Below are 26,703 nucleotides of genomic sequence, written 5' to 3'. Positions count from 1 at the left end.
GTATGTGTGTAGGCATGTGTGTTTGTGTCTGTGTGCAGGCATGACTGTGTGAATAGTTGTGTGTAGGTGATGTGTGTGTGTGTGTGGGGGGTATGTGTATGTGTGTGTAGGTGTATATATGTATATGTGTGTAGGTGCGTGTATGTATGCGTGTGTGTAGGACATGAAATGCAACCTGGAGACGGTTTTCGCTAGAGGTGCAGAGCATCGTGAGGATCCGGTCGACGGTGATGCTGCGAAGGGTGCTGGTGGGAAAATAAAATCATAGGAACGCTAAAAACAGTCAAGTAAAAGCCAAGGCACACAGGAGAAAGGTAGCACCGGCCAGCGCCCCACCTTCCCATTCCCTTGATGCGACGAAAGAAACACTACGACTGAGGCTTTAAATTATTCCGTAAGTTTCTGCCTTTTTTGAAGGAGAGTCCCTCGCTCCTCCTTAAGAATATTAGAGAGTGGCGTTCATGAGCTTCCATATGGGGAGGGGGGCAAGTGGGGGCTCAAGTTCCCCCTTAGATATTAGTAATTTCCTTCCTTTTAGTATTTATTTAAATGCAAAAATGTGAAAACATTTATTCTCCGGCCAAAAATGAATACTAAGTTATTAAAAATATCAAGTTTTAATAACTGTATTCTGTTTTGAAAGCGGTTTCCATGGCGAAAATGACGTGCTAAACCATGGGAGTTACATTCTTGTTGGATAATCGGAGGTCAGTGAACAGCGCCTTAAAAAATTTGCTTTTTAATGTGTATCGAAGAGGAAAAACCAAACGCCTCGTTCTCTCTTTTTATTAGCGCAATTGCACCTAATGTAATGTAGTGTAATATTTAGGCACTGGTGGATGTTTTCTGCTGTCTCGACTTAAAAAATGCATCACATGATATGCCGCAACTAAGCTGGGCATTTCAAAAACATCTTGATTGCGAAGGCATCAAATGTCCTGTGTATAAAATGATTTAAATCCGGAAAATACGCTTCAATTAGGAGGTTTTTATTTTAACTGTTTTTAATTCAGAAATATAAGAGTTTTATTCAATGGATGCGTGCACTGCATTAAAGCTAAAATATATTACGGTTGAACCGATTTTACTTTTATATATGCTTATTATATTTATGGAAAGCAATGCTCTCCAAGAATTGATATTTATTAAATCATGTTTAAAAATCCATCACCCGGTGAATATTAGTTTCTGTGATTATGCCAAGAAAGGAAATCTTACGGATGCTTTAAACGAAGCTACTTCCTGGATGAGATATAATTCGGCAGTTTTATCTTTATTTACTTTTATAACTAGCTTTTATGTTGCTGCGTGGTGTGACAAGTTTGGTCGTAAAATACCCATGCTAATACCTCCCATTGGTACAGCTATTGCTGCAGTTATTAATTGTGTTTTATCTTCTTATATTGAAACACATGTAGCTTTCTTTCTTGTTAGTTCATGTGTATCAGGATTGACGTTCGGGTCTGTTGGCATAATTGCTGCAACATTTGGTTTTATCTCTGACGTTTGCGGTGAACAGTCGAGGACCAAACGCATAGTAATTTTAGAAGCTATGATATTTTTCGGTGGAACATTTGGCATATATGCTGCAGGAGCTTTTCTGAATGGCGTAGATTATAATAACAGATTTAACAATTTTTCTAAATTATTTTTAACTGAAGCAGTAATTGCTATTATCATACTTTTATACACATTTATCCGTATTCATGCTCGAAGTACTAATGACTTTACGCCTATAACATGTGCTACATTATTTAAACTGAGTCATGTACGAGATTCCTTAAGAACTATTTTTCGAGTTCGTGATGGTAATGGAAGACGAAATGTTTTGCTAATGTTATTGGCTTTGATTTTCATCTACCTTGGGACTGTTGGTAAGACCATTTTTTACACCCTTTATAAATGCTACCTGCTGATTACATAATCAGGGGGTCTGCCCAGGATTTTTCACAAGGTCCGTTTTTTGTGAAAAATCAAATAATTTTGTGAAAAATCAAATAATTTTGTGTAAAATCAAATACTTTTGTGAAAAATCAAATAATTTTGCAAAGAATTTTTTTTTTTTTTTGCAAAAACGAAAGTTTAGACTCTTGAGATGGTGGAAACTGCACCATTGACACTTAAAGTTGAGTGTTTTCCCTCTTTTCTGTTGAGAATATCATTCTTTAGTGCTTTTCTAGTATTTGGGGGGGAGGAGAGGCATCGCTCACTGGGAGATGGGCACCCCTCAAGTATCAATATTTATCTACCGTTCTACATCATGTTAAATTATACTAGAAATGTTATTTGTATAGTATTTAAAACTGTAAGAAAAAAAAATCAGTCAGGGGTTCAGCATTTAAATTTTTAACCCAAGACACTGTTTAAGAGCACAGTTTCGTTTAAAACTTATAAATTCCGTGATTTTTACAAAAATAAAAAATATTTTGTTTACTTCTTAACTAAGCGTACCTACTAAACATCGAAAATGCGAAAAATCAGATTCCCATAGCGGATGCAAAGAGATTGCAATCTTCAAAGTGAAGGCATCGAAAGTATAAAAACGGCTTGTAAAATAAATATTTTGGATAAAATTATTTTAGAATTGCATTTTAGAGCCCTATGATAAACATATCATTAATATCTGGACACAGTTGAAGCAAAAATAATAATACTAATAATAAATAAATAAAATAAAAAATAAACGATCGATTCAGCATTTTAATTATTGACTCATAAAAGAAAATGGAATAGGGAAGTTGCAACCTACTAAATGTTCATAGTTTGGCTATTGGCTATTGTTAATTGACCCTCAAAACTAAAAAATTCACCATCGCCGAATTTTAAAACACCGTGGTTGGTTTTTAATGAATTTTTAAAAATCCACGCGCAAAAGTGCACTTTTCTGAAACGTCACGAGCCTATGTCACAGGGCGCGAATGGGCAGTCTTCCGCCGAAGATCCCCTGTTTTCGCTAGCGACATTTTGAGCGTGCTGATATTTTTATTTTTTAGAAATTCAATAATCCTTTTGAACACACTACGGAGACCGGATTCGTTAAAGCACAATCTAAATAATCTTCCTCATGTAACATCAATGATGATATTCGAATATTTCCGAGAGGATGAGAGGTGTAATGTTCCAGAAACGCGAGGAGATAAGCCTTTTACGTTTCGTCTTCGAAGTTGAATGTGTGACCTTCGGCTTCTCCCCTATCGGAAGAGCGCATGACGTCATTTCCTATGCCATTTGACGTCACAATGCTTGAACTTTAAAAATTGATTTAAAAAAAACTACTTATCGTATCGCAAAATTTTTTTCACCTATGATGTTCATACATGTTACTCTATCATGTAAAAATAAAATTGAAAAATCGAAATTTTCCCTATACCGCTTTAAAAACCTGAAATAAGCTTTGTTACAAAAATAAAGAACCCTTTTCATTTATTTGCATCCTAATAAAGCGAAGTTAGCTTGAAAAAAGAATGAAATATGATTCTCATATCGAATGTAAAAAGATTTCGTTTTTCAAAATGTAGGCATCCATAGAAAAAAAAACGGTAAATAAAAGAGTTCATTTTAAGTTAATTATCCTTTTTAGCATCGAAAAATCAAACCCATATAACTTTCTCCCAAAATAACAATTTAACATTGCACCGCCAGACGCTAAGTGGCGATAAACAGTTAAATATCGCACCGCTGGATGATGATGCTAAGTGGTGATTAGTTTAAACTTGGTAACTCTATCTGAAGCGATCACCCCCCCCCCTTACTACCCTTTGCAGTTCTAAGTTCATTTCGCTGTATATTATTGATTATTAAATCATGAGTAGGGAGAAAAGTGCTTACTATGCCTATTCAGAGAATGTTGACGCTTTTGCAAAGAAGTTTACAACACCGCTGCATAAAACAAACAAGCAAAATTATAAACCAAACTGACTTTCAGCTGTTAATTTCTTTCAAAGAAACCAACAACAGGCATTATATTTATTTGGCCGTAGTAATTATTTATGGCTTGCAGTAGTAATTACTTATGGCTTGCAGGAGCATCACAAGAGTGCCGATTTTTTTTTTCTTTTGCGAAATTAGCTGATTTTGTATAAGTTGATTCCTCTAATTTAATTTTAAAAAAGGTTCCAACCTTTATCGTTTTTATACAGGAAATATGCTGTATTATTTTAATCTGAGATTTGCTCTTTCAATAAACAATTTGTGAAAGATCCGTTTTTGTTTATCAGAATTTTGTGAAGGGTCCGTTTTGGTTGATCGGGATTTTGTGAAAGGTCTGTTTTGGTTGATTGGATTTTTGTGAAAGGTCCGTTTTGGTTGATCGGATTTTTGTGAAGGGTCCATTAACGGACCCAAATTTGCTCTGGCCAGACCCCTGATAATATGTTAAAAGCCTACTTTTATAGACCAAAAGTGATTTTCTATGCAAAATATAATTAATCTCATGTTTTGACTTTTCATTAAATTATGTTAACATTATTTAAACTTAGAGTTCGGGATTTTTTAAATTTTTTTCAAGAAATCAAAAAAGTTGGATTTTTTAAAATTTAAATCAGATTTTTTTTAAATAGTTCAAAAGTTTGTAGATATTAATTATTTTATATTTATAAACATAATATATATCGTACAATAGATGAATTCATTCAACTTACTTTAAAATTAAGATAAGTTCTCTAACTATTCAATAATATTTTAAGATTAATAGATACGTTATAATGCTTAGATAAGATATGATTTTGTTTTATGCTTTGTTCAAAGATAAGGTTTCCAGCATCATGCACGTTTTTAGTGTAAAAAAATATGTTGCACAATTACTTTTCTGAACAACATTAGTCATGGTACATAAGAAAAATTCCAAATTTTTATATTTTCTAAACTAATTTTGGAGTAAAAGCAATAGAGTGAAAATCAGTTACACACAGAGAAAGAGGGATCTATGTAGTTTTGCTTGTTGAAGTTAAGATAGTATGATGCAGTATAGTTAAATTTAGAGCAATACATTCTAAAAATGCAAAATTAATTTATAAAAGTAAAATCAACTGATTTTAATTAATGATTTTGTTAAGAAAATCACATGATTTAAATCATGATTTTAATCACGATTTAAATCAAGCTGATTTAAATCAACGAACCCTGTTTAAACTTAAAGTTATATCTCTTTCTTGGTTTTTAGACCATTACATGACCAATGTACTAAATTTCATCATCAAAGTTTAATTTGATTGAAGGGTTTTTCTTTTAAAAATTATGTAAGCTTTGTTAATTTATCAACAATTTCAGTTTCTGTTTAATTATATGTTTAGATAATATCATCTTTTGTTACAAATATTTTAGTTACCATAATTTTTTTCAATTTTAGTTTAAGAATATAGTGTTATAAAAACAGTGTTTTATTACTCTTTCTTTTTATACAATTAAACAATTCTTTCAGAGTAATTTTAGAAAAGATTTAGCTAGCTAAAACTAAATTCTCATTAAAGTAGATGGTCTGATACTTTTCTGAGTACTTATAATCAAATTTGAAGTTCTCTGCAAATTTAATGCGATTTAATGTTATGTTTAACTTTATAAGAGATCGGATCAGAAATGGGAAGTCGGAAAAAATCTGAAAGTTTTGGGAAAAAAAGTTTTTTTCACAAAGGAGTTTATTTCCACTTAGGAAAAATTGAAAAGTTTAATATTTTTCTGCCACAAAACAATGTATATTTAGAAACTTACAATATTTACTTTCAAATGCTCTTTTAGTTAAAAAAGTTTTTTTATGTTCAATGTCTCTCATGAAGTCTCCCTAACTTTAATAATGCAAGCTGTAAGATCATTTATTTTCCATGTCCACCAAAGTATAATTTTCTGATCTAAATTATCTTTCTTTTAACCTTAGGATTGACAGCAGAAAATTAGTACACTCAAAACCTGTTTTTGTGCAGTCTTTTTCAATGCATTTTTTTTTTTTTCAGCATATGAACATTTTACATAAATTGGGTCTCAAATGACTAACCTATCTTTAAAACGAATAATAGTGTATTTTTGAGTGAATTTTTGTATGTGATTTTTTTTATGTGGTCCCTAACCTACCACACAAAAACAGGTTTGAGTGTAAGATATCAATACTAATAATTAGTAGAAATGTTTAAGAAAAAAAATTTAAATATTTTCCATTTAATACATGTGTATAAATGTACACATGTATACATAACTACATGTAACTCTAAAAGTAAAAATAAAAGGCAATTTCTGTCAAAAAAATTCATTGGACTATTTACAAAAATCACATTTTATTCAAAATTAACAGTTGAATGATCATAAAAATAATTTGAATAATTTTTGATGTTTTGAACAAAGAAAACTACTTACTATTTTTTTTTAATATAGGTTTTAAAATATTATGTATATTTCTGTTTAAAATAAAAAAAATACAACACAGTGCATATATATTTTTAAATGTTTATCATGTTTTATGCTTAGTGGGAAAATATTGTAAAATTTATTTTAATTTGTTAAAAATCAATTTTTCCAGAGAAAAACTTTTTTTTCTTCCCACTGCCTCAAAATTTCTAAAAAAATTGCATCTCTAATTCAGATAACCACACAACAGATAAATTAAATCGATTTGATGGTTTTGGGTATTGAGTAATTTATCGCTTGTGATTGATCATCACAAGTGACAACATTATTTTCAAAATTTACAAGTATGTACGTAAGCCAACTCATGATTTCACTTAAAAAAAAATATTTAATTAAAAAAATCCAAAAATTCTTACAGCTTATTATACAGAAATACTTTTACAATGTCCAGTCAGTAGAAACATATTTCAGCTGGTTTTTTTAACAAGCTGATTTTAGACAACAGTTTTTGATATAATTCAGAGAGATTCATTTCTACTTATAACCTTTGTAGCAGGATAATACTGATCAAGAAGATTAAATTACAAAAGAAAAAAGCTTACATGGATTGAGTTGGTTTTAAAACTAAACACCTTAATTAACTAACACCTCACCTGTGATAATAAAATTTCTTTTTTGAATGGAATGCTGCAAAAGCTTTTAAATTTTATTCCATTTTACTAAAATTACACCATTGCATGGGCACCCATATGGAGGAGCAGGGGGGGGGGCAAGTAGGGGCTCAAGTCACCCCCCCCCTAGAAATTAAAATTCCCTTGCTTTTAGTACTTTTTTCTTTTTAAAAATGAAAAAATATTTCTTCTTCAGCCGTTAATGAATAATTTATTAAAAATGTCAAATTTTAATAACTCTAATCTGTACTGAAATTGGTTTCCATGGGGTAAATATCCTGCTAAACCGTGGTGAAAATATCTGAGCCCCCCCCCCTTTAAAGTTTTACATATGGGCGCCGATGCATTGTTGTTTTTAGTAAAATTGCCGACAATTCTTGTAATATTCTTATTTTCTTTTCAGTACAATTCACTCTATCATTTTACTATGTCAAGACTTTGGAATGGTCTTTCACAAAGTTTTCGAATTATAATTCCATTCAGTTTGCTGTGGAAGGAATTGCGCTTTTGTTTGGACTGCCGACATTGTTTCATTTTTTCCATGTTCCGGATTACTTTGTTGGTATTATTGGAATTTTGTCCAAAGTGGCCGGCTTCATCGTCTTTGGACTCAGTAAAAATGATGCTATGATTTACAGCTGTAAGTCATACAATTATTGTTAATTTTAAAAATTGGTTTGAAGTTTTTGTGAAACATGTTTTTTAATATTTTTTCTTTTCTTAGGTGCTGCATTGTTCATATTTTCTGAATTTCCTGTTCCCGTGTTGAGATCCATGCTTTCCAAAACAGTGGATGCTGATGAAAAAGGTATGAGATGGAAATATTTTCAAAAAGTGCAAAGTTTTATCCTTTTTGTGCATTCAGTATATTAATGTAACAGATGATCTCATATACTAGTTATTTTTGAAGCCACTAAAGTCAGTTTGAATAAAAAATTTCAATTGTCCAATCAATGATTTGTTAAAGCAGTAAATGACTAGCTACCTTCAGACCTCGTTTCATACGAATTTCTAAAATCATAAGATTTTAGCCACCTGTAATGTATGAAAAGTTAGACTAAGTTAACCAATGTTTGAAATGTTGTTGATGAGTGGATCCTTTTGAGATACACCTGGTAACGAGAGAGCCAATCAGTTGGCCAACAAGGCTGTAGACTTACACCAGGGCTTCCCAAACTTTATGGCCAGCGAACACTTTTCATGAACCAGTATTCAGTGCAAAACCCTGTCATTAGAGATACTTGCAGCTTCTAGTTAATTGACTTTAATTAAATGAATCTGTACTAATTAGAGAGGGATATTGCTATTTTATAAAAGCACTAGGTGTTTACAATGCTTAACTTTTCTTACACATTCTGGAGTACAAACTACATCAAATTCAACAGAAAAATCAATAGGTAACACTGTAAAACTGAACTTCGATTTAATGGGAAGAGTGAGGTTGTTTTAGCTGGCAGAATTTTAATATAAATTAATTATATTAATTTAATTTTTGATGCAGTTTCAGAACCTACACAGCTTCAATATTTAGTTTTAATGGCTGCATAGTTTGATAATCTGGAACTGTGTAGGTAGGTTGTGGCAAATGGAAGAAAATGCTTTGGTTTTGCAATGAGCGATGATTATTTTTTGTTTTCCAGACTAAGCAAAAAATTGGGTAAGTAGGTATTCTGAAAGGTAGATTTCAAGATGCAGCCTGAAGCTATGTATATCAAACATTCATATTCATATGATGACAGACTGTGTGGATTTGTTGAAACAGGAAACGAATTGAAATTTTTTTCCTTGAAGTTTTCCGTGAGTTGCTTGATAGGAATAGGCAGACTGCAAGGGGTTCGCAAACCACAGTTTGAGAAGCCTCGACTTACACAACCCCCTCTTTTCTCTGTTGTGGCCAAACTTCTTCCATCATTTTTAAGGCTTCAAGTACTTTTACAAAAAATCCCCAGGCTCTGGATGCTGTGTGGTCAGTGTGGTCGAGACTTCTCCATAAACCTGTCCCCATGGATCTTCCTTGGCAGGTTTTCTCTGCTAATATTAGAACAACAAATGAACATGACTATCTCCGGAACCACCTCCACGTTTAGACATTACTGACCAACCAGACTGCTCCCTGTGTTCTTCTAGTGAAACAAACTTTTTAAATTAAACCCTTTGTGCCTACATGGCCAATACTTTTCCCATTGCACCATCATTTGATGACTTTTTCTGAGGCTACTCTGTATTGGGCTGCACTAAGGAAGATGGTCTGTCTGACCCCCCAACATAATTTAAAGAATCTTTTTTAACATTTTAGATGTGAAAAATAGTATGTTGTATTTCAGTAACAAATTATGCTGCTACTACACAAGAATCCAGTTTCCTGACAGGAAATTATGGGAAGGCTGGAGGAAGAGGGAAATCATAATCCCAGACTCAGCATCATGGGCCAAGGGTAGCCTGGCGGATAAGAATCTGGATTTTAAATCAAAGGGCTCCAGGCTCAGAGCTAAAAGCAGCCAAATACTAGGGCTCGACCGATGGCATTTTTTGGCCGATGGGCCGATGCCGATTGTTGGCCGATGGTTCAAGGATGGCCGATTGTTTTCCTCCAAATGGCCGATTGCCGATGGCCGATGGCCGATGCCGTTGGCCGATGGCAAAAAAAAAAATCAAACAGAAATAAATTGATAAGAGTGTCAGGGATTTAAAGGATCATTGATTCATTTCACTTTACTTCCTTTCTGCAAATAAAGAATTGTAATCACAAAAAAAAAATCAGATTTCGACCTAAATTTCTATTTTACGATTACCCAATCTATACTTCACAAGTTTTTTCGCCACATCTGTACATGCATATGTACCTAAGAACATATAGATGACTGAAATATCCATTTTGAAAGCTTCCTCAGCTAATTATCGCAAATTCTCTTGTGATGTCGTCATGCGCGTAAAATTGCGTCACTCAAAAACGTTATGAAATAGTAAATTGAAAACTCATACGTAAGTAGTATGTTCTAAAAGTTCTAGGACAAGTTTTATAAATCCTTACCCTGAATAGTTCACATTACCGAAGCACATCTATCTACAAAATAGTCAGCTTGAACGACTATGCACTTCTGCCAACGTTCATGTAGCTTTTTTAAGTACTTCTGGAAGACATTTTTCGCAACCTCCTGTAAGGCCTCTTGCGCTGTTGCTTTAACTTCATCGTGGGAAAGAAGACGATTTTCATGTTGAGGATGCACGGTTTGATTGGTCAATACTCTGATATGACAAACCAATAAAATAACGTTTCGTCGGAGTTAGCTCCATGTGACTTTTACCTGTTCCCAGCCAGGGACGTAACTAGATCATTTTCGAACAGGGGCAAGACCTCGTTTCAGCGCCCCCTCTCATAGAAAATAAATATTAAAAATAATAATTTTAAAATATTAATTTGAATTAGGCAGTGATAAAGGATGAATTGATAATCCTATAATTGCGACTTTACAGTTTTATTGCATTTTTTAAAATATCGATAGGGCGTAAAAATCCTTAAATTTTATTTATTATTTTACATACGAAGGTTTTCAAGGAAACATAATTTTGTAATTCCATTTAAGAGTAATGAACGACTTGTTGCATTATTTTTTTTTCTACCAGGGGACTCTGCCCCCTGCTCGTTGACGCTTACCAACCCCCAAAGATTGGTTCGACACCTTATTTGATTCGCGAAGATTTAAATCGTCTGTCAGAAAGAATCAGATTGAGAAACACGTTACAAGTTCTGTTTCGAAGAAAGTGAATGACTTTTTTGAGTGATGACCCTCTCCCTCCCATAGAAAATAGAATTTAAATGAAGAGCTCATTTTTAGAATATAATCCCACTCCTACCCGAAAATGTAAAACGAATTTGATAGAAATATGCCTCACCGAGTCATTAAAAAAAAATCAATTTAAAGAGCACCCTTTTCAAACCTTCCAAACTAACTTGTATCAACTTGCAAAGCTATAGGTGCTAAAGGACCTCCGGACTGAGCCTAGGACTTTTCACTAAAATGGAAACCCTTATATTTGCTGTTCTAATTTATTGATAAAATTGTTACATGCTTTATTTGATGCAGAAAAAAATCTTTTTGAACTACATGAAATGTTAAAGGATGTGAGAAATCTTTCATCCATTCAATAGGCAATTTATGTGAAATTTTAACCTAAGAAAATTAATCACTAAGAAAAAAAAATTAAAATAAGAAACCCCAGGCGCAAATCCTCGGGGCTCGAAGTAATTTTGTACAAAATTTCAAGATTGTAGGTGCTATGGGGTCTCCTGGACGCAGGCCCGCCACAGGCATCCTTTCATAATTTCTTTGGAGTTACTTTTTTTTTTTAAATATATTGAGATACGAATTTAAAATTACCACTTCAAATGAAAAAAATAAAACAAAAATGTTTTCGATTTTTAAGTATTTTTATTATACTACTATGAAGAAATTCATAAGAAAAATAACAGTATTGAACTACAAAAGAGCAACATGTCGCAATAATACGTGAAATAATTTTAACTCCGATGAAAAATTTAGTGGGTCATTAGTTTTTGTTTCTAACTTGAAATTAATTGAATATTACTATACTTAGTATATTGACGTTAAGCCGACAACTTACAATGAACTTACTTACAACTTACAATCGAAATGGATAGATTATCTTATTTAAACATTATCTTGATAATTTTATATGCAACGCATTTTAAATTAAATATTAATTATTACAAGAGTTAATTTTTTTAAAGGACGCACGTTCCCCACCCATGGTATATAAGTATACATTTGAAAAACATTTAATAGAAAAACAGAAACCTAATGTGGGTGACATCAAAACTCTTTCTATTAACCTTCTTTTAAAAAACACAAATCTTGAACATATAAAACATTACATGTTTTCAGTGCGCTTCTTTCCAGGTTATTTCTATTTACAGTATAACCTTATTTATCCGGACTAACTTGGACCAAAGGCAATTCGAATAAACGAAAATCCGGATAATACGGATAATAAGCAGTAATTAATTCGCAAATAAGCAGACTTATCTTTTATTCAGCAAAAAAACGATGCTTTGTAACAAAATTAAATAGGATTGTTACTCGCAAATACTGTATCATTTCTAGTTCAGCTACAGTGGTATCAGACTGAAACTCCAAATGTGTCACGTTGTTTATTTGATAACTATAATTTTCCCGACCGCCTATATATATAGCAGTTGTGTATTTAATGAAAATAAAGAGCGAATATTTGGCACATTTATAGTTCCATTCTTACTATCACAATTTAGAATTATCATTCAAGTGAATATATTTTTTAACTCTACAAATTTGATTTGGATAAGCCAGAGATCTGGATAAACGGGAGCCACATAAACGAGATTCTGCTGTAAATATAAATATTCATCAAAAGTACCAAAGCAAAATTGAAGTTTCAGAGGTGAACAAATAGTTTATTTCTGACACATTAATTGAATTTGAAGTAGATGATTATATGTAAAATATTGTGTGGGTGGCAAAAATATATCGAAACTAAGTCTAAAATTTCTCATTTTAGCTCAATTTATCTCTAAAAAACCTAAGTATTTTCTAAAGAAAAATAGGCAGCCTCTCGACTTTAAATTGAATCTCCATTGTTATAGTGCGAGATTTTTCTCCAAGAATGGGAAAATTGTAAACTAAACTAGGGCAAGGGAGCAGTGTAACGTGTGGGGTAGACAAGCTCTCGCCATTGTAAATGAAAGGAAGACATCATGTTGGCAGCTTTTTATGACGTTTAATTGTAGAAAAATGACATTTGAGCATTTCCGCTGTTTTGTATTGGTGTGTACTCCCCATAGGCTTTGCTCCTATATTCCTCCTCCGAGAGGGAGGTTATTTAGATAAAATATAATAAGTACTAATAACTCTAAGAAAATACATTCATGCTATTTACTGTGCCCCCCTCACTCTTTTTCCGTCATCTTCACCACATTTTATCGTTTATCCACATTAAACCATGCAAGCTTTCTGCCTGCGCCCGAACTGAGGGGGTCTTTTTTGGACTTTTAAAAAATGTTTCCTTTTTTTTCTTTTACAAAAGTAAATTTGAGCATTTACTTAGTCAGTTTAGCGCCCCTGAAAACTGGCGCCCGGGGCACGAGCCCCGTCTGCCCCCCTCTAGTTACGTCCCTGTTCCCAGCAAAAAACATTTGCATGGACACCGCTTTCATCCGCCAGGAGAAGATAAAGCTGCATCATAGAAGGTAGCAAAAAATGGCTTCTAGGCGTGTTCCCAAAAGTTATATGAACACTGGCAGAAGTATATAGACTTTCAAGGTGACCTTTTGAAGGTGGATGTGCTTCGGTAATGTAAACTATTCTGGGTAAGGTTTTATACAGCTTGTCCCCGAACTTTTGGATCGTACTACGTACAATCTGCATAGAGTGTAGATATGCTTCTCCTTTTTTTAACTGCTGTATGATGAAAGAGAAAGAACAACAGCCAAAAAAGAAAAAAAAAGAAAGAAAGACAGAAAGAAAAAAGGAAGAAAAACAAAGAGACTGTTTAGTAACCAATTAATTTGTTTTTGTTTTTTTAATTGAACATTCAACTAAGATTTCAGTAATAGTGTAATAATGTATGGATTTAGGTACATTAAACATAGTTAAAAAACGTTAAATTATGTTGTTTAATCATTAAAAAAAATAAGAATAAAACTATGAAACCGTCAACAAATTACGCAATTAAAGTGGAAAAATTGCACGTAGACATTTTTTAGTCATCAAATTAACCAAAAAAAAATGTTACAGATAAATTACAATATTAAATCAAAATAGGAATATTTTTATACTTATTTAAAATTTACGAATAGAAAAGTTTGCATTTTTCTTGAAAGCTATAACAGTGACATAAATTTTGCTGAAAAAAGAAATAGCCATGAAAAGAGCGAGGTTCTTTAAACGCCGCTACAATAAACAAACTCAATAATTACACCAAGTTAATAACTGAATACATATACTACTTGATCTGATGTTTGCACACGTAATATTGAACAATTTAATTGTTTAATCTTTTATGAAGCTTTTCAAACAAGTTCAAATTAAATTTTTCAATTTAACAATTTTCTGAAATTTAAAAAATTGCATAATAGAAAATCCTTGAAACTTTTCTATAAAAAACGAAAATATCTTATTCATTGATTTTATATAAATACATAATAAAAATAACTACTTACAACAGAAAAAAAAATCGATCGCTATTTTAATGATGCAAAAAAAGATGGCGCATTACGAAATATAGTTGAAACAAGTACGAGAAATACGCAAAATGACATTTCTTGACTAAAATAAATAATCGCTAAATATTTAAGAAATGCTTGAAACGACGAGGGAGGTTTAGGGGGGGGGGGTGTCACCCACTGATTTTGGAGTAACTCACACTTCGGCCTCATTTTTACTTCCTTTTACAAAAAAAAAAAGGAAGTATTGTATTCGCGAAAAAAATTTCACTAAAAAATCAGCCTTAATTTCCATTTTGCTCACCCCTAAACGAATGTTGAGTTTTTTTTTTGAACCCGACCACACGCGGATAAGTGCCTAAGAACGTATAGAACCCGAAATATCCATTTTGACAATCCCCGAGTTAATTACAACGAATTTTCTTGTGACGTCCGTATGTATGTATGTATGCGCGTATGTATGTCGCATAACTCAAGAACGGCATGTCCTAGAAAGTTGAAATGTGGTACGTAGACTCCTGGTGGGGTCTAGTTGTGCACCTCCCCTTTTGGTTGCAATCGGGTGTTTTTAGAGGGGGCTTTTGCCCCTTTTGGGGGGGGGAATCATTGTTAATTTCGATGCAAACTCAAGTGGTGTTATAATTTGGCGGACACTTGACGATAATTTGCCAGTCTTTTGGTCGCCAAGTTTTGTTACAAACTTGGCGACAAATTTGGCGATTTAAAAAATATATTTATTATTTTTTTTAATCTGGTTTCAATTTGACCACTGTTAGTGATATTTAGAGAGTTATCTATTGAATCACATTAAAATTGCCAATAATGGGGAAATAACATTAAGTTGGGGTAAAAAGAAGTCATGTGATGCACACTTTAGCTCGTTTTAGTACAGAACCGCTACCACCAACGCCTCGGAAGAGTTTCTGAATCTACTTCAGCACTTCTGAAGAAAAAATTCAAGTCCTTTTGATTTCCGAATTATGTCACTATTCAAAACGTCTTTAATCAATTTCTTACATTGATGCTCTAATGTCTTCCTAAACAATAGATAAAGTTTGAAAAAAAAATCTCTAATTTTATGAATGGTATTAGTTTCAAACAACTCAGAAATACAACTAGAGTTTAATTTCAGAAATTAAGGGAGTGGGAGGAGGGGCACGCAAGTGTTCTCGGAAATTAAAAAAATAGTCATAAAAAATAGAGTTCAAAATAATCATAAACATTGAGCAAAAAAACCCTTTCAAAACTTGCATCCGAGTTTGTTTTGACGTGCAGTGGCGGATATAAAATATAGCAAATGTTGCAATTGCGCGAAAGGCCTCATTACCGCAGGGACACCGTAGGAGTTACAAAAATGCTTCTGATAAATGTTTTACAACTTCTATGATAGAGAAATAGGGCCCCAAAATGTATTTCGACGGGTCTCAAACTTGTAACTCCGCCGAAGCGATACAGAAAAGACTGCATTACTGTGATTCATATTACAAATATGGAAAAATTAAAAATTACCGTCGGTTCAACGGGAATCTAATAAAATGACACAAAAACCCGTTTCGCCATCTCATATTTGTTTCCATAGTCTCTAAATCGGTAATATATCACCAAATGATCGTCAGTCTGAGACGCTATATTAGTTTTGCATTGAAATAAGTAATTAATAGCCACAAAAAATGAGTAAACAGGCTTTTCAGAACACGCGATCGAAAACAAAAAGGGAAGTGCACAACTGGAACGTACGCACACCCCACATGCGAAAATTTATCCTTCTACAGCTTACCATTTTTGAGTTATAACTTATGAGAGATACATACGCACATCCAGCTGCAAGAAACAAAGCAATAATTAATTTGTTTGGTACCTAAGAATGCAGTATTAAAAACTCTTTCAGGGGTGACTGATAGGGGTGTCATACAGAAATTTAAGTAAACAATTTTGTATGAAAACTATAACTTCCTTTACTTTGTATTAAAAAGTAAAACAGCAAAGGTCCTTTTTTTTTCAAAAACATCGGCCAATTCCATCGGCTTTTCGATGTTTTTTAAGGCCGATGGGCCGATGTTTCCTGCAAGCTAGCATCAGCCGCCGATGCCGATGCCGATGGCTAAATTGTTGAACCATCGGCGCCGATGCATCGGCATGGCCGATGCATTGCCGATGCATTGCCTCGATGCATTGCCGATGCATCGGCATGGCCGATGCATCGGTCGAGTCCTACCAAATACCCACAAGTACATGCACATAATGGTACAATGGTACAAAAATCCTGGGGTTGGTGGCTAGCAGCTGCTTTGGATACAGGGTACTGAAAACTCTCAATCTCTTTTGGTACTGTGCTGAAATTGTGGAGGTTTCAGTGACCCATATGCCAGAGTTTGATGAGCCATTTAAACCTCATTAAACCAATTAAGATTGGTAGTTGCGAGAGGAAGGGGGGGGGGGGTCGTTCGAGACTGAAGTTTCAGTGTCATATCTTTTTTGATACTTTAGTAGTTACCAAAGTTTCCTTATACACTTAACATTTAACTAAACAGGTAGCTTGAAGCATCTCTATGGATGACTGTAGGACCTGAAACTTAAATTGAGGCCAAATCACTAGGACAGAGAAGTGCTAAACTGATACATAACATCCTTCTTTCCTGAAATTTGAACCCGAGCATTCATGATGAAAGCATCCTACCCTACCAACTATGTCATTGGTCACTCATTACTTGATGCCATGATTTGTGAAGAATTGAAAACGCAAATTTGTGTTTAAGAGCAAAAATGTAATTTTATTCATTAATTTCTCTCTGTTGTTTTATTTATATTATTCCATTCAAAATTTAAGTTCAACAGAACCTGTTCAGTATTCATGTACACAGTTGTACAGAATATTCACATTTACCAAACTCTTATTCTGTGATTTGCAGCAAAATGTTTTCATTTTCATTGGTGCAGCTATGGGTACAATATTGTTGTTTTCAAAAGTTCTTTTTTCTGTTATAGGTAGAATATTTGCATTTGCCACAATTCTGCAAAATCTGAGTTACTTCTTGGGTTCACTGACGTTAACTACAATATTTAAGAACACAGAATCATTTTTTCCTGGACTCTGTTTTGAGGTTGCTGCTGGCTTGCAAGTTTTGGCTTTGCTGATATTTCTGTGAGTAACATTGCAATCTTATCACTGTGTGCAGCAAAATGCAAAATTGAACCAAATCTAGACTTATGATCATGCTGAATACAAGCATAAGAGCCGTTGAGAGCAAAATTGGCGTGAGTCAGTAAGACAAGATTTTGACAAAACTACAGCTGTTCCGTTTTAGGATGACTGCCTATTGTCAAATGGTGGAATCTAGACTTGTACCATTTTTTTATGAAGCATTCGGAGGTTAAAACTAGGCTTGCCAGATTTCTGAGATGTTCAACCGGGACACAGGGATCCCCCCCCCCCAATCAACGTCGTTAGTACTCCAACGGGTACACACTTGTGGATAAATTTTTGGAGTGTAGGCAGTTTATTCCTGTGATTAAATGTTTACTAATTATGAACATAAAACAGTAGTAATAAAACATGACATCAACAGATAAAATTTTAACATTTCACTTCTTAGATGTAGATATTTGCAATTTATTTTAGTTTGAAAAAATACTTTGAATGAGGAGTAAATAAAAAATTGAACGCTATTTAGTTATTCTTTTCATTTTATAGTGCTTTTCAGACAGTATCTTTTGGTTTTCATCATGTAAAAATCCTCACAAGCTAATCTGGTATTCATTTTACAACTCAATTGTATAAATGATATAGTAATTATCCTAAAATATCCTTCATGATTAATTATTTTTAAGCCTTTTTGGTCATTTGTAATCAAATTTATCTTTTTTCCGCGACGTGAGGTAAACCGGCCGGGACACCGGGATTGTGTCTGAAAACCGGGACTTTGGCAAGCCTAGTTAAAACTAATTTCTAATGGTATACATACTAATTATAAAAAGATTGATTTTCGTCACTTTTGCACTCAATGGCTCATGTAATATGAGATACTTGAAAGTACTCAAAAAGTTACCTAATGCACTCATTCTAAGGCGATAGCAAGAAAATTTCTTGTCAATTCCATGAACTAATGAATGTCTAGTGAAATTATTTTTTACCACTTTTCATTAGGCTGAAAAATCATACTAATTCTATTCAATGACCTAATTGAATTATTTTTAAAAAACTTTCATCTTCATTTTTTTTAATGTACCACTATTTTAAAAAAGAAGTCCTAAAAAGGTTATATTTATTCTATGAAATTTTTTAGTGATTTTGTTTAATACAGAATGACATTGTTATTGAACATGAAGCTCAAAAATGCTGGCATAGTTCATACAACTTTCAAAATGATTAAAAATTTGTAGTGATAGAAAGAATTGTAAAATTTACATAAATATTAAAATGTTGGATGCTTATTATATGTATCAGATGCAAATGTTCTCAGCTCATGATTTTTTTTTTTTTTTAGATATTTTATTTTATTTATTTAATTATATATATTATATTATAATTATTTTTTGAGGCCAATAAATCAATAATGTTTTCAATCAATTTAAGCTTATGTCATTTATCCTGCTTTTTTTTTTTTTCAATTTTAAGCATGGTTAGAGTGCTCAAACTGTCTTTGCTTGGTTTATAGTGCTTCTTAAAATTAGCATTTAACAAATTCCATGCATGAAAATTTAAATTGAAAGGAAGCAATATATACCTCCTAAAACTCTTAATATATTTAAACCAAATACATTTATAATGCACTAGTGGTACCCCGCACAGCTTTGCCCGTAATAAAAAAATTAAAAGGTCTTTTGGTTCGCCTGTATATTTATAAATAATGTATGGTGAATTTCCTCGCCAATTGGCTTGTACCCATGTTACGGTTCCACGTTATGATAATTTCGCATCTCGCCAATTGGCTTGTGCCCATGTTACGGTTCCACGTTATGATAATTTTGCAATTTACTCGTCCATCTTTTGCTATTTTTGTTCTTAAAATTGAAATAGAAAAAGAACCACATCGAATTTTCGAAAAATCGCTTCGAGGTGCACACCCCCATTCTACAAACTAACTTTGTGCCAAATTTCACGAAAATCGGCCGAACGGTCTACGGGCTATGCACGTCACAGAGATCCAGACAGACTTTCAGCTTTATTATTAGTAAAGATAGAGCTGGTTTTGTTTGCACTCACTTGTGAGACTACGGCAAATTTAAAAGAAAAATCAAATTTTAGAAGATATTCATGAATAATCAAGCATGACTACTTTCTTCCCCTGAAGTGCATTGAAAATGTGCAAACAGAACAACATCTTGTGGCATTTTTTCCCTCTCGTAACTCAACCGCTTTGGTACCATAAGCTGGTTTTGTTGGCCCCTTGCATAAAACCTTAAGTTAAAATGAATCAAAATTTACAAACACATAAAACTAAAGGTGTGGTGATCTATCAAAAAGAATAAACTCTGACAAATAGTTAACAATTGAATAAACATTTGTTAAATTTGTGAACATGGAGCATGAAAAACAAACTCTCAAAATATTATCTTAAATTCTAAAACAACTGTTTATATACTATTAAATAATCCCAATTTAAAAAGGAAAAAAAAGCTAATACTTTGTTACAACTTTCAACACAAAACATTTTGTGTAAACCTTCAACAACAACAACAACAAAAGAAAAAACATTTAAAAGGTCAGCACTCTTAAATTTATCATAGTTCACAACACACTACAAAAAAGGCTCCTTTTGTTCTAGAAGAATCATACACTACATGAATCAATCAGTCAATCGGTGTCCTTCTTCAGTTTTCTTGCAAACAATCTCAAGAGCGAAAATATGTAGAGAAAGGTTGAATACTTTTAAAGTGGCATTTTTAAGTGGCCATTTTTGGTATTAAAAAAAAAATGTAGGGATTTTTTTTGGAATAATTATTGTTATACAGTCTCATATTTTTAAAATTCTAATTTCAAGAAAAAAATTTCCTTTTAAATACTTTTTTTAAAAATGCATTGCTACGAAAAAGTTAGCATTAAGTAATTGAAAGCACTCTAATTCAATAGTGATATTTTTTTTCTTTTTCAGATTCCTTTATGCAACGAGACATGATATTGTCACAGTTTATGAAATAATGGAAAATGGTAAGCTTTAATAGATCTCAATGTTACTTTTGCACGTTTTAAACCTTGAGTTAGGATTAATAATCCCTAAATTTTAAAAACTTTTTTCTTTTTTTACTTTGGTTGTCTTGCCTAGAGAATGAAATACAATAAAATGTTTAAGATAAAATTTTTGGGGGAAAAAACATTTGGTTAGAGATAAAAATATGACTAACAGGATCATGATAAAACTGTTTATTTATTTGCCTTTGTAATTTTGAAGTAAAATATATTGAATGGGTACCTCCTTGTTTCATTTAAGTCTTTAATTGTTGTGATTGCTATAAAAAGAATTATACTTTCCCAATTGGCTTACATAGAGTCCAATAACCGATTTTCTAAACCAGAGTACCTTCTCTGCATTCAGTCGTTCAATCATACCTATATGCCACAATATTCGCACGATCCTCCCTGAAACGTGCATAGGGGGGGGGAGAAGGGGCACCTGTTAACCCGGGCCCAATCCTGAAGAGGACTCGATATTTTTAAAATGAGTGGTGAAACATATGTAGAGACGTAGGGTAAACAATATGGAGGGGGCCCGTAAAAGTCACTTGTGACGGGCCCCAAAATTTCTGTGCATGCCTCTGGATCTTCCCCCTACCTTTCCAGTACCGCTCTGTTGATATGTCTTAACCATCTAATCCAGTTAGCGTTTAGGACATGGGCAATATCTGGCTGCTTATAGAATATCTCGAGAAGCTCAAAATAGTAAAGAGAGCTCCCTCTGTTTTGGTTGACAGCATCAAAATTCTTCAAAAGTGTTTTCTTTCTAACACCATCACTTTGTTCTCTTCTGATTTAGTGAGAGTTCGGCACTCTCATATGTTAAAACTGGTCATAGACATGGGCAGATACAAACTACCATTTTAGGGAGAGGGGGGTCATACTCAAGAATCCATCCTTTCTTCCTCCCCCCCCCCAACTCACCCAAACCTATGGTTTTAGGTACGGAAAATTTCTGAAACTGCTTAGGTGTCAATAAAAAGCGCCAAATCGGTCAGGAATAAGGTACCTAATAGGTTATAAACGTTACAAATTAATTTCATAGGCAATGAAAAAAAGTAGTATTTCAAATATTTACTTTCAAAAATAACTAATGAATTGAAAAAAATACTGAAATCACTAAAATTTTATTCATAAAGTGTTTGAACACAATTTGGACAGATGTTACTGCCAACGATTTAGGGGGGTTGTCATGACCCCCCCTCGGAACCATTCATAAAAGGGTTTATAAACATTTATTTTTGTACTTTGACAGAGAAGTTGATTTTTCAACCAATAAATTTTATTTTGTGTTCAAAGTTGAAATATTTCTGTTGTGATCCCCTGAACCTTCTTTATTCCCTTAACATCCACGTAAAACGTAAATTTTGGAAAATATTCGAGAAAAGACCCTGACTTCCTTTTGTCACCAAATGTTGAAACTGACTTCAGTTTTGATGAAGATTCTTGAGAGAACTCCACCCCCCTAAACATTACTCTTAACTGCGATTTTTAATGTAAATTTAGTATATTTCTCTGAGATAGGCGCCTAACATCTCCACCCCCCCCCCCCCTCTCCTTTTTTTGTCGGAAGAATGCAGATTAAATTAGTTTCCCCTTTTCCTCCTTAAATGAAGTTTTCAATATGTTCAATAATTTTCAATAGTTTAATGTATGAGATATGTACCAATAAAAGGGCATCAAATAGAGGAACTACCCCGAGTGGCAGAAACTGAGTAGAACTTTAACCACTGAGTAGAACTTTAAATAAGCACTCACTCAATATAACTTCAATCATGCAAAACTGCCACAATCATGTCTAGACAAATTGTTCACATCAAAACTTCAATGCAATACATCTGCTAAAGTGTCAACCTGATTATAATGACAATGTTCCCACGAATAGTTTCTTTTCATATCAGTATTAATGACATTAGTTTTCCATTTCACATTTGCTGCTCACAATTAACATGCGTAAGTATAACTTCTGCTACTAATTCAGGGTACTACATGGTGTTGTGTACCCTTTTAAATATAGGATCGTTATTGTCGTGTGACAGCTGGGCTGGCATTTTTGCGCGCGTTGCTTCACTTTTCCAACTGTACCATAACTTGGTGTGAAGTTCGACTTCCACAGTACACACATGCCATAAGGACCCGTTCATACGATAGGTAACCATTCACTGCACAACAATGCACTCATAAAAAGGAAGGACAAAGACAGGAGAAAGAAAGTACATTCATGCCTGAGCTGGGAATCGAACCTTCCTATCGCAATCAGACTTCTCTGACCACTCGACAATGCGGCCAGCTGTTCCTTTACTGTATTAAATATTTGGGCAGGGTTCCCATTGGAGGGAAAAATGTGGGTGAGAAAATCTCACCTTCTGTTGAAATTAGAGTGAGATTTTGGAAAACTAAGAGAGATTTCTTTTTAAATCTTATTACTCAATGTAACAAATAACGGTAACAAAATCGCAAGGAAGTCCCACATCCAAATATTTTTCAAGTGAGATTTCTTTTGAAAGTGTTCAATTCGCGCCGTATCGCGCTCTATCCAAAATATTGAATTTTGTAGGATTAAAATTTGTTGATTTTTTTCATTATTGAAACACTGATTCCCCCCCCCCCCCCTAGTCTTAATGTCTAAATGTATTTCTATCATTTTTATTCCAGAAGACGGCTGTACCGATGAAACTTGTCATGTGATAGCTGCTACTGGTGCCATCAATTAAGGATATTTTACAGCATCTTTTACAATTTGTTTTTAATTGAAAAAAAAAATATTGCTGATAGTTTACTGGAGTAAATCCTAGCGCTGATATTAATCATACATGACATTGTTTGTTTTATGTGCCTTTTTGATTTTAAAACTGATTTATTGAGTTCTATGGCAAATTTTTTATTGTGATATTATTGAGTTTCATATTGCTCAACCATTTCTAAAAATTTTTGTTGTTAATCACAAAGTGTCATTGATCATTAGTTTTTGAAATCTGGATCCTTTATACAAGGAACATTCCAGATAATGTTTTGCTTAGGCATTGTAAGTAAAATTTTTATTGTTTTTTTTTTAATTGTTATGATGTGTGTTTTTTTTTTAAATAATTTGGACCCAATTCTAAAAGATAACATGTTACGTTTTTTATTTTAAAACCAGTTTTATAGGTTTTATAGTATGTTGACATTTTTTGAGTAACATTTACTCGATATTACTCATTGCTATTATTTATCTGTTGTAGTTGAAACAAAATATTTCAATTTCAGATGTTTATAATTTCATTTAGAAAAATAATGTTGTAAAATTTTTAAGAAAGACTTTTATATAATAAGAAATATTTTGGAACCCCGATTTTACACTCGCCGAATCTACGTTTTTCTTGCATTTTACATTTTTATTCATCAGGTCCCAGTTTTTCCACACACTAAATGTTAATTTAATCTGGATAGAAAGTTTTTTTTTTAAACTTCTCGCATGTTAAGTTTTTCCTGGGAAAGGATAAAAAAAAAGTTCTAAAATAAGCTAGATATGTTACGTATTACTAACACCCCTGGGTTATATAATGAATTATTTCCACCTCAAACGCCAAGACACAACTAAATGTGATAAAATTATCTAAAATGGTATACATAATAATGTACTTTTCGTAAAATACATGTATTATACCTTTTAAAAGAGTCATCTTTACTACCTTTAGTTTTTTCTATTTGATTTTTGCTCTCTATGCATTTCTAGTATTTTACGTTTTCCCGTCTTGTAGTTTTTTCTTACCCAGTCTCTTGAGAAACTTAAAATCAGGGTTTCACTGTATTTTATCTTCAAGTAGGTTATTATTATCTGGAGAAAACATCCAAGTTGAACTTAAATTTTACATCTTCAGATCAAAATTGTTTTTGTTATCTCTCAATCTTTTTCATACATAATGTCATTAAAGTTAAATAATTCAAAATTACATTAATTGATTCTAATTAATAATGTCAAACTCTTTATCAATTTATTTATTCTACAATTGTTTTATAAATTTTTGTTTAATTATGTATTTTGAAGCAATTCCGGTTATCTTATGAGGACATTTTGTTGAGGACGTGATAATGAGGTTTGACTATGTATGTATTAACAGGTATGATGTTTTAGGTCATTTGGACCATTTGTTACAAAAATCTAACTTTTTGGACTGAAACCCTTTTCAACGTCAGTACCTCAATTTATTGTGATATTCCTTCACTAACTTTTTGCATCATATTACTTTTTACTCATACTCTTTCTCATTCCTTATATTCAAGGTATGAACATTACGTATGTTACACATTCGCACCTATTTATAGCGAAGTGGAAGAGATCAATTTTATTTTTGCTATAACTGTAATTTAGCTATGAAAAAACAAATAATACTCAGTAAAAAGCAAAAGAGAATTGAAACTATTATGTTACAGTAATAAATTTGCAATAAATGGGCGTGATTGTGTATATATATGGGTTATTCTTCAAAAAGTGTAACTTTTCTGTCACATGCCTTTTACAGAAAAAACTTTAAGGAACGATTCATTTAACAATGCTTTTTAATTTTATCATAAACATATCTATTTAAACCTGCCAACAATTTTTTAATAATTTTTATTTTACAATATTTTTGTTTCACAACATGTGAATTCTCACCTCCGTGGCATGTCACACACCTTGTGTGACTGTTTATGTTGCTTAATAACTTGTTTAATTAAAAGTATGTTCTTCTTTATTTATTATTTCTTTCACAAATGTCTCAAATACTAAGTGTTTAATTATATTTAATTTTTTAATATTGTCTTTTAGTTTGTTTTAGTAGGATAAGGAGTCATGTCACACAATAAATTCTCACCTCCGTTATCTAAACACAAGATGCCATCCCTCATTAAAACGTGGCAGCAATTACATTAAATTTTATTTTCCATGGTACAAGGGAGCCCCCTTGTTTATTTTCAGCCATAAAAAAAAAAGGTGTGAGATTTTTGTAGAAAAACAAGAAGAATTTGCTTTAAAAACTAAGTGGTTATTGTGACTTCTCACCTCCGTGAATTTGAATTTCAGGGATGTAAATTAATGTAAAAAAAGAAGAGAACATGTTGTCATATGCTTAACATGTGCAGATCATAGCAACGAAGAAACAAAATATTTCCCTGAGAAATGTATCCATTAGGCCTATATTAATGGAAAATTCCTCACCTCCGTGACAGACCTTATCAATGTCATTGTTTCCGAGGTGAAAATAACTGATGGAGAGGAAATACATCAATCTTAGGCATTCTACCAGTATTATAAATTACCAGTATATTCTCAAATTTACTAGACACGTATTTTTAACACACATTTGAACTAAAAGGATAACTGCTAATTAAGCTGTACTTAAACTAGGAGAGTTTAATATTAAATTCCCAATAATCATTAAAATAGCTCATTGTTTGTACAATTAACAAAATTACTACTTTATTAAACTGGCCTCAATTTTTATACATTAAAAGTTTTTTTTATTTAATTTTATTTTATTTCTGTGAACAAGGCATTATTTTTTTTTATTTTTTATTTATGAGTAAAATAATTGGAACTTAGCTGGGCCATTGTTTATTGTTACTTCTAGTAGGTAACACTTTCATTTAAGAAAAAAACAGAAGGTTTCGAAATTGAAACATATTTGCCTTCAAAATATTTGCCTTCAGCTTTAGCCACTAGAGGGCGCCTGTGATGCAGGGAGTGTTATTGCTGCTAATTTGATAAGTGTTTTTTTACTATAATTTTTCATTATTACTGTCTAGTTTTAGGTTTTTTTACTTCACTTTATCATGTAATTTAGTTTTATTGTGTTTTGGGGGCTCATTTTTGCTGTTATTGTATTCTTGAAGTGTTTTTGCATTTTTTGGAGCTAAGCCTAACATGTGGTGATCTCCTGGTTTTTGATCTTGTGTGCTTTATTGGGTGTAGCAACTCTGTTTATTTACTGCTGTTTTTAGTATTTATTCTGTGTTTTTTTGCATTTTTATCTTTCTGTTTTGCCTTTTGGAACATATTCACTGAGTAGAAATGGGTGTTATATGCATTATGAAAGAGGTAAAGAGTGGGAAGGGGGACAGGTGGATCTCTTGTGATTTATGTCATATGTTCTGCCTGTATAAGGGGGTAAATGAGTCTGTTTTTGAGGAGGATTATATTTGCACTAAATGTGCTGAACTCTCAGACTTAAGACTTAAGATGCTAGTTTTGGAAGCCCAGTTAGCATTAGGGTGTAGGCCAGTTGCAGAGGGTATAAATGTTCCAGAGATTCAGGGGGAAGTTTCAAATGAGGAGTTAGATTGGGAAACTA

General features: G+C 32.7%; 1 protein-coding gene across 1 annotated transcript; it reads left to right on the top strand.

Annotated features, from left to right (window-relative positions):
* The first annotated feature begins 810 nt into the window (after nt 1-810).
* Nucleotides 811-25,835, top strand: LOC129234438 (proton-coupled folate transporter-like). Its single transcript, XM_054868440.1, has 6 exons — nt 811-1,874; nt 7,408-7,644; nt 7,729-7,812; nt 17,206-17,362; nt 20,313-20,368; nt 23,048-25,835. The coding sequence occupies exons 1-6, from the start codon at nt 1,034-1,036 to the stop codon at nt 23,104-23,106; spliced, it is 1,434 nt and encodes a 477-aa protein (XP_054724415.1). The 5' UTR covers nt 811-1,033; the 3' UTR covers nt 23,107-25,835.
* Nucleotides 25,836-26,703: the final 868 nt, after the last annotated feature.

Source organism: Uloborus diversus, chromosome 1 (genome assembly GCF_026930045.1).
Source record: "Uloborus diversus isolate 005 chromosome 1, Udiv.v.3.1, whole genome shotgun sequence".
NCBI classification, from domain to species: domain Eukaryota; kingdom Metazoa; phylum Arthropoda; class Arachnida; order Araneae; family Uloboridae; genus Uloborus; species Uloborus diversus.
This window is presented reverse-complemented; position numbering and strand designations above follow the sequence as displayed.

Bases quoted from the DNA above. Each gene is read 5' to 3' on its own strand.
- LOC129234438 (XM_054868440.1), top strand. From the start codon at position 1,034: ATGGATGCGTGCACTGCATTAAAGCTAAAATATATTACGGTTGAACCG. The intron at 1,875-7,407 runs GTAAGACCATTT...TTTTCTTTTCAG, and splicing joins CATCTACCTTGGGACTGTTG to TACAATTCACTCTATCATTT. The intron at 17,363-20,312 runs GTGAGTAACATT...TTTCTTTTTCAG, and splicing joins TTGGCTTTGCTGATATTTCT to ATTCCTTTATGCAACGAGAC.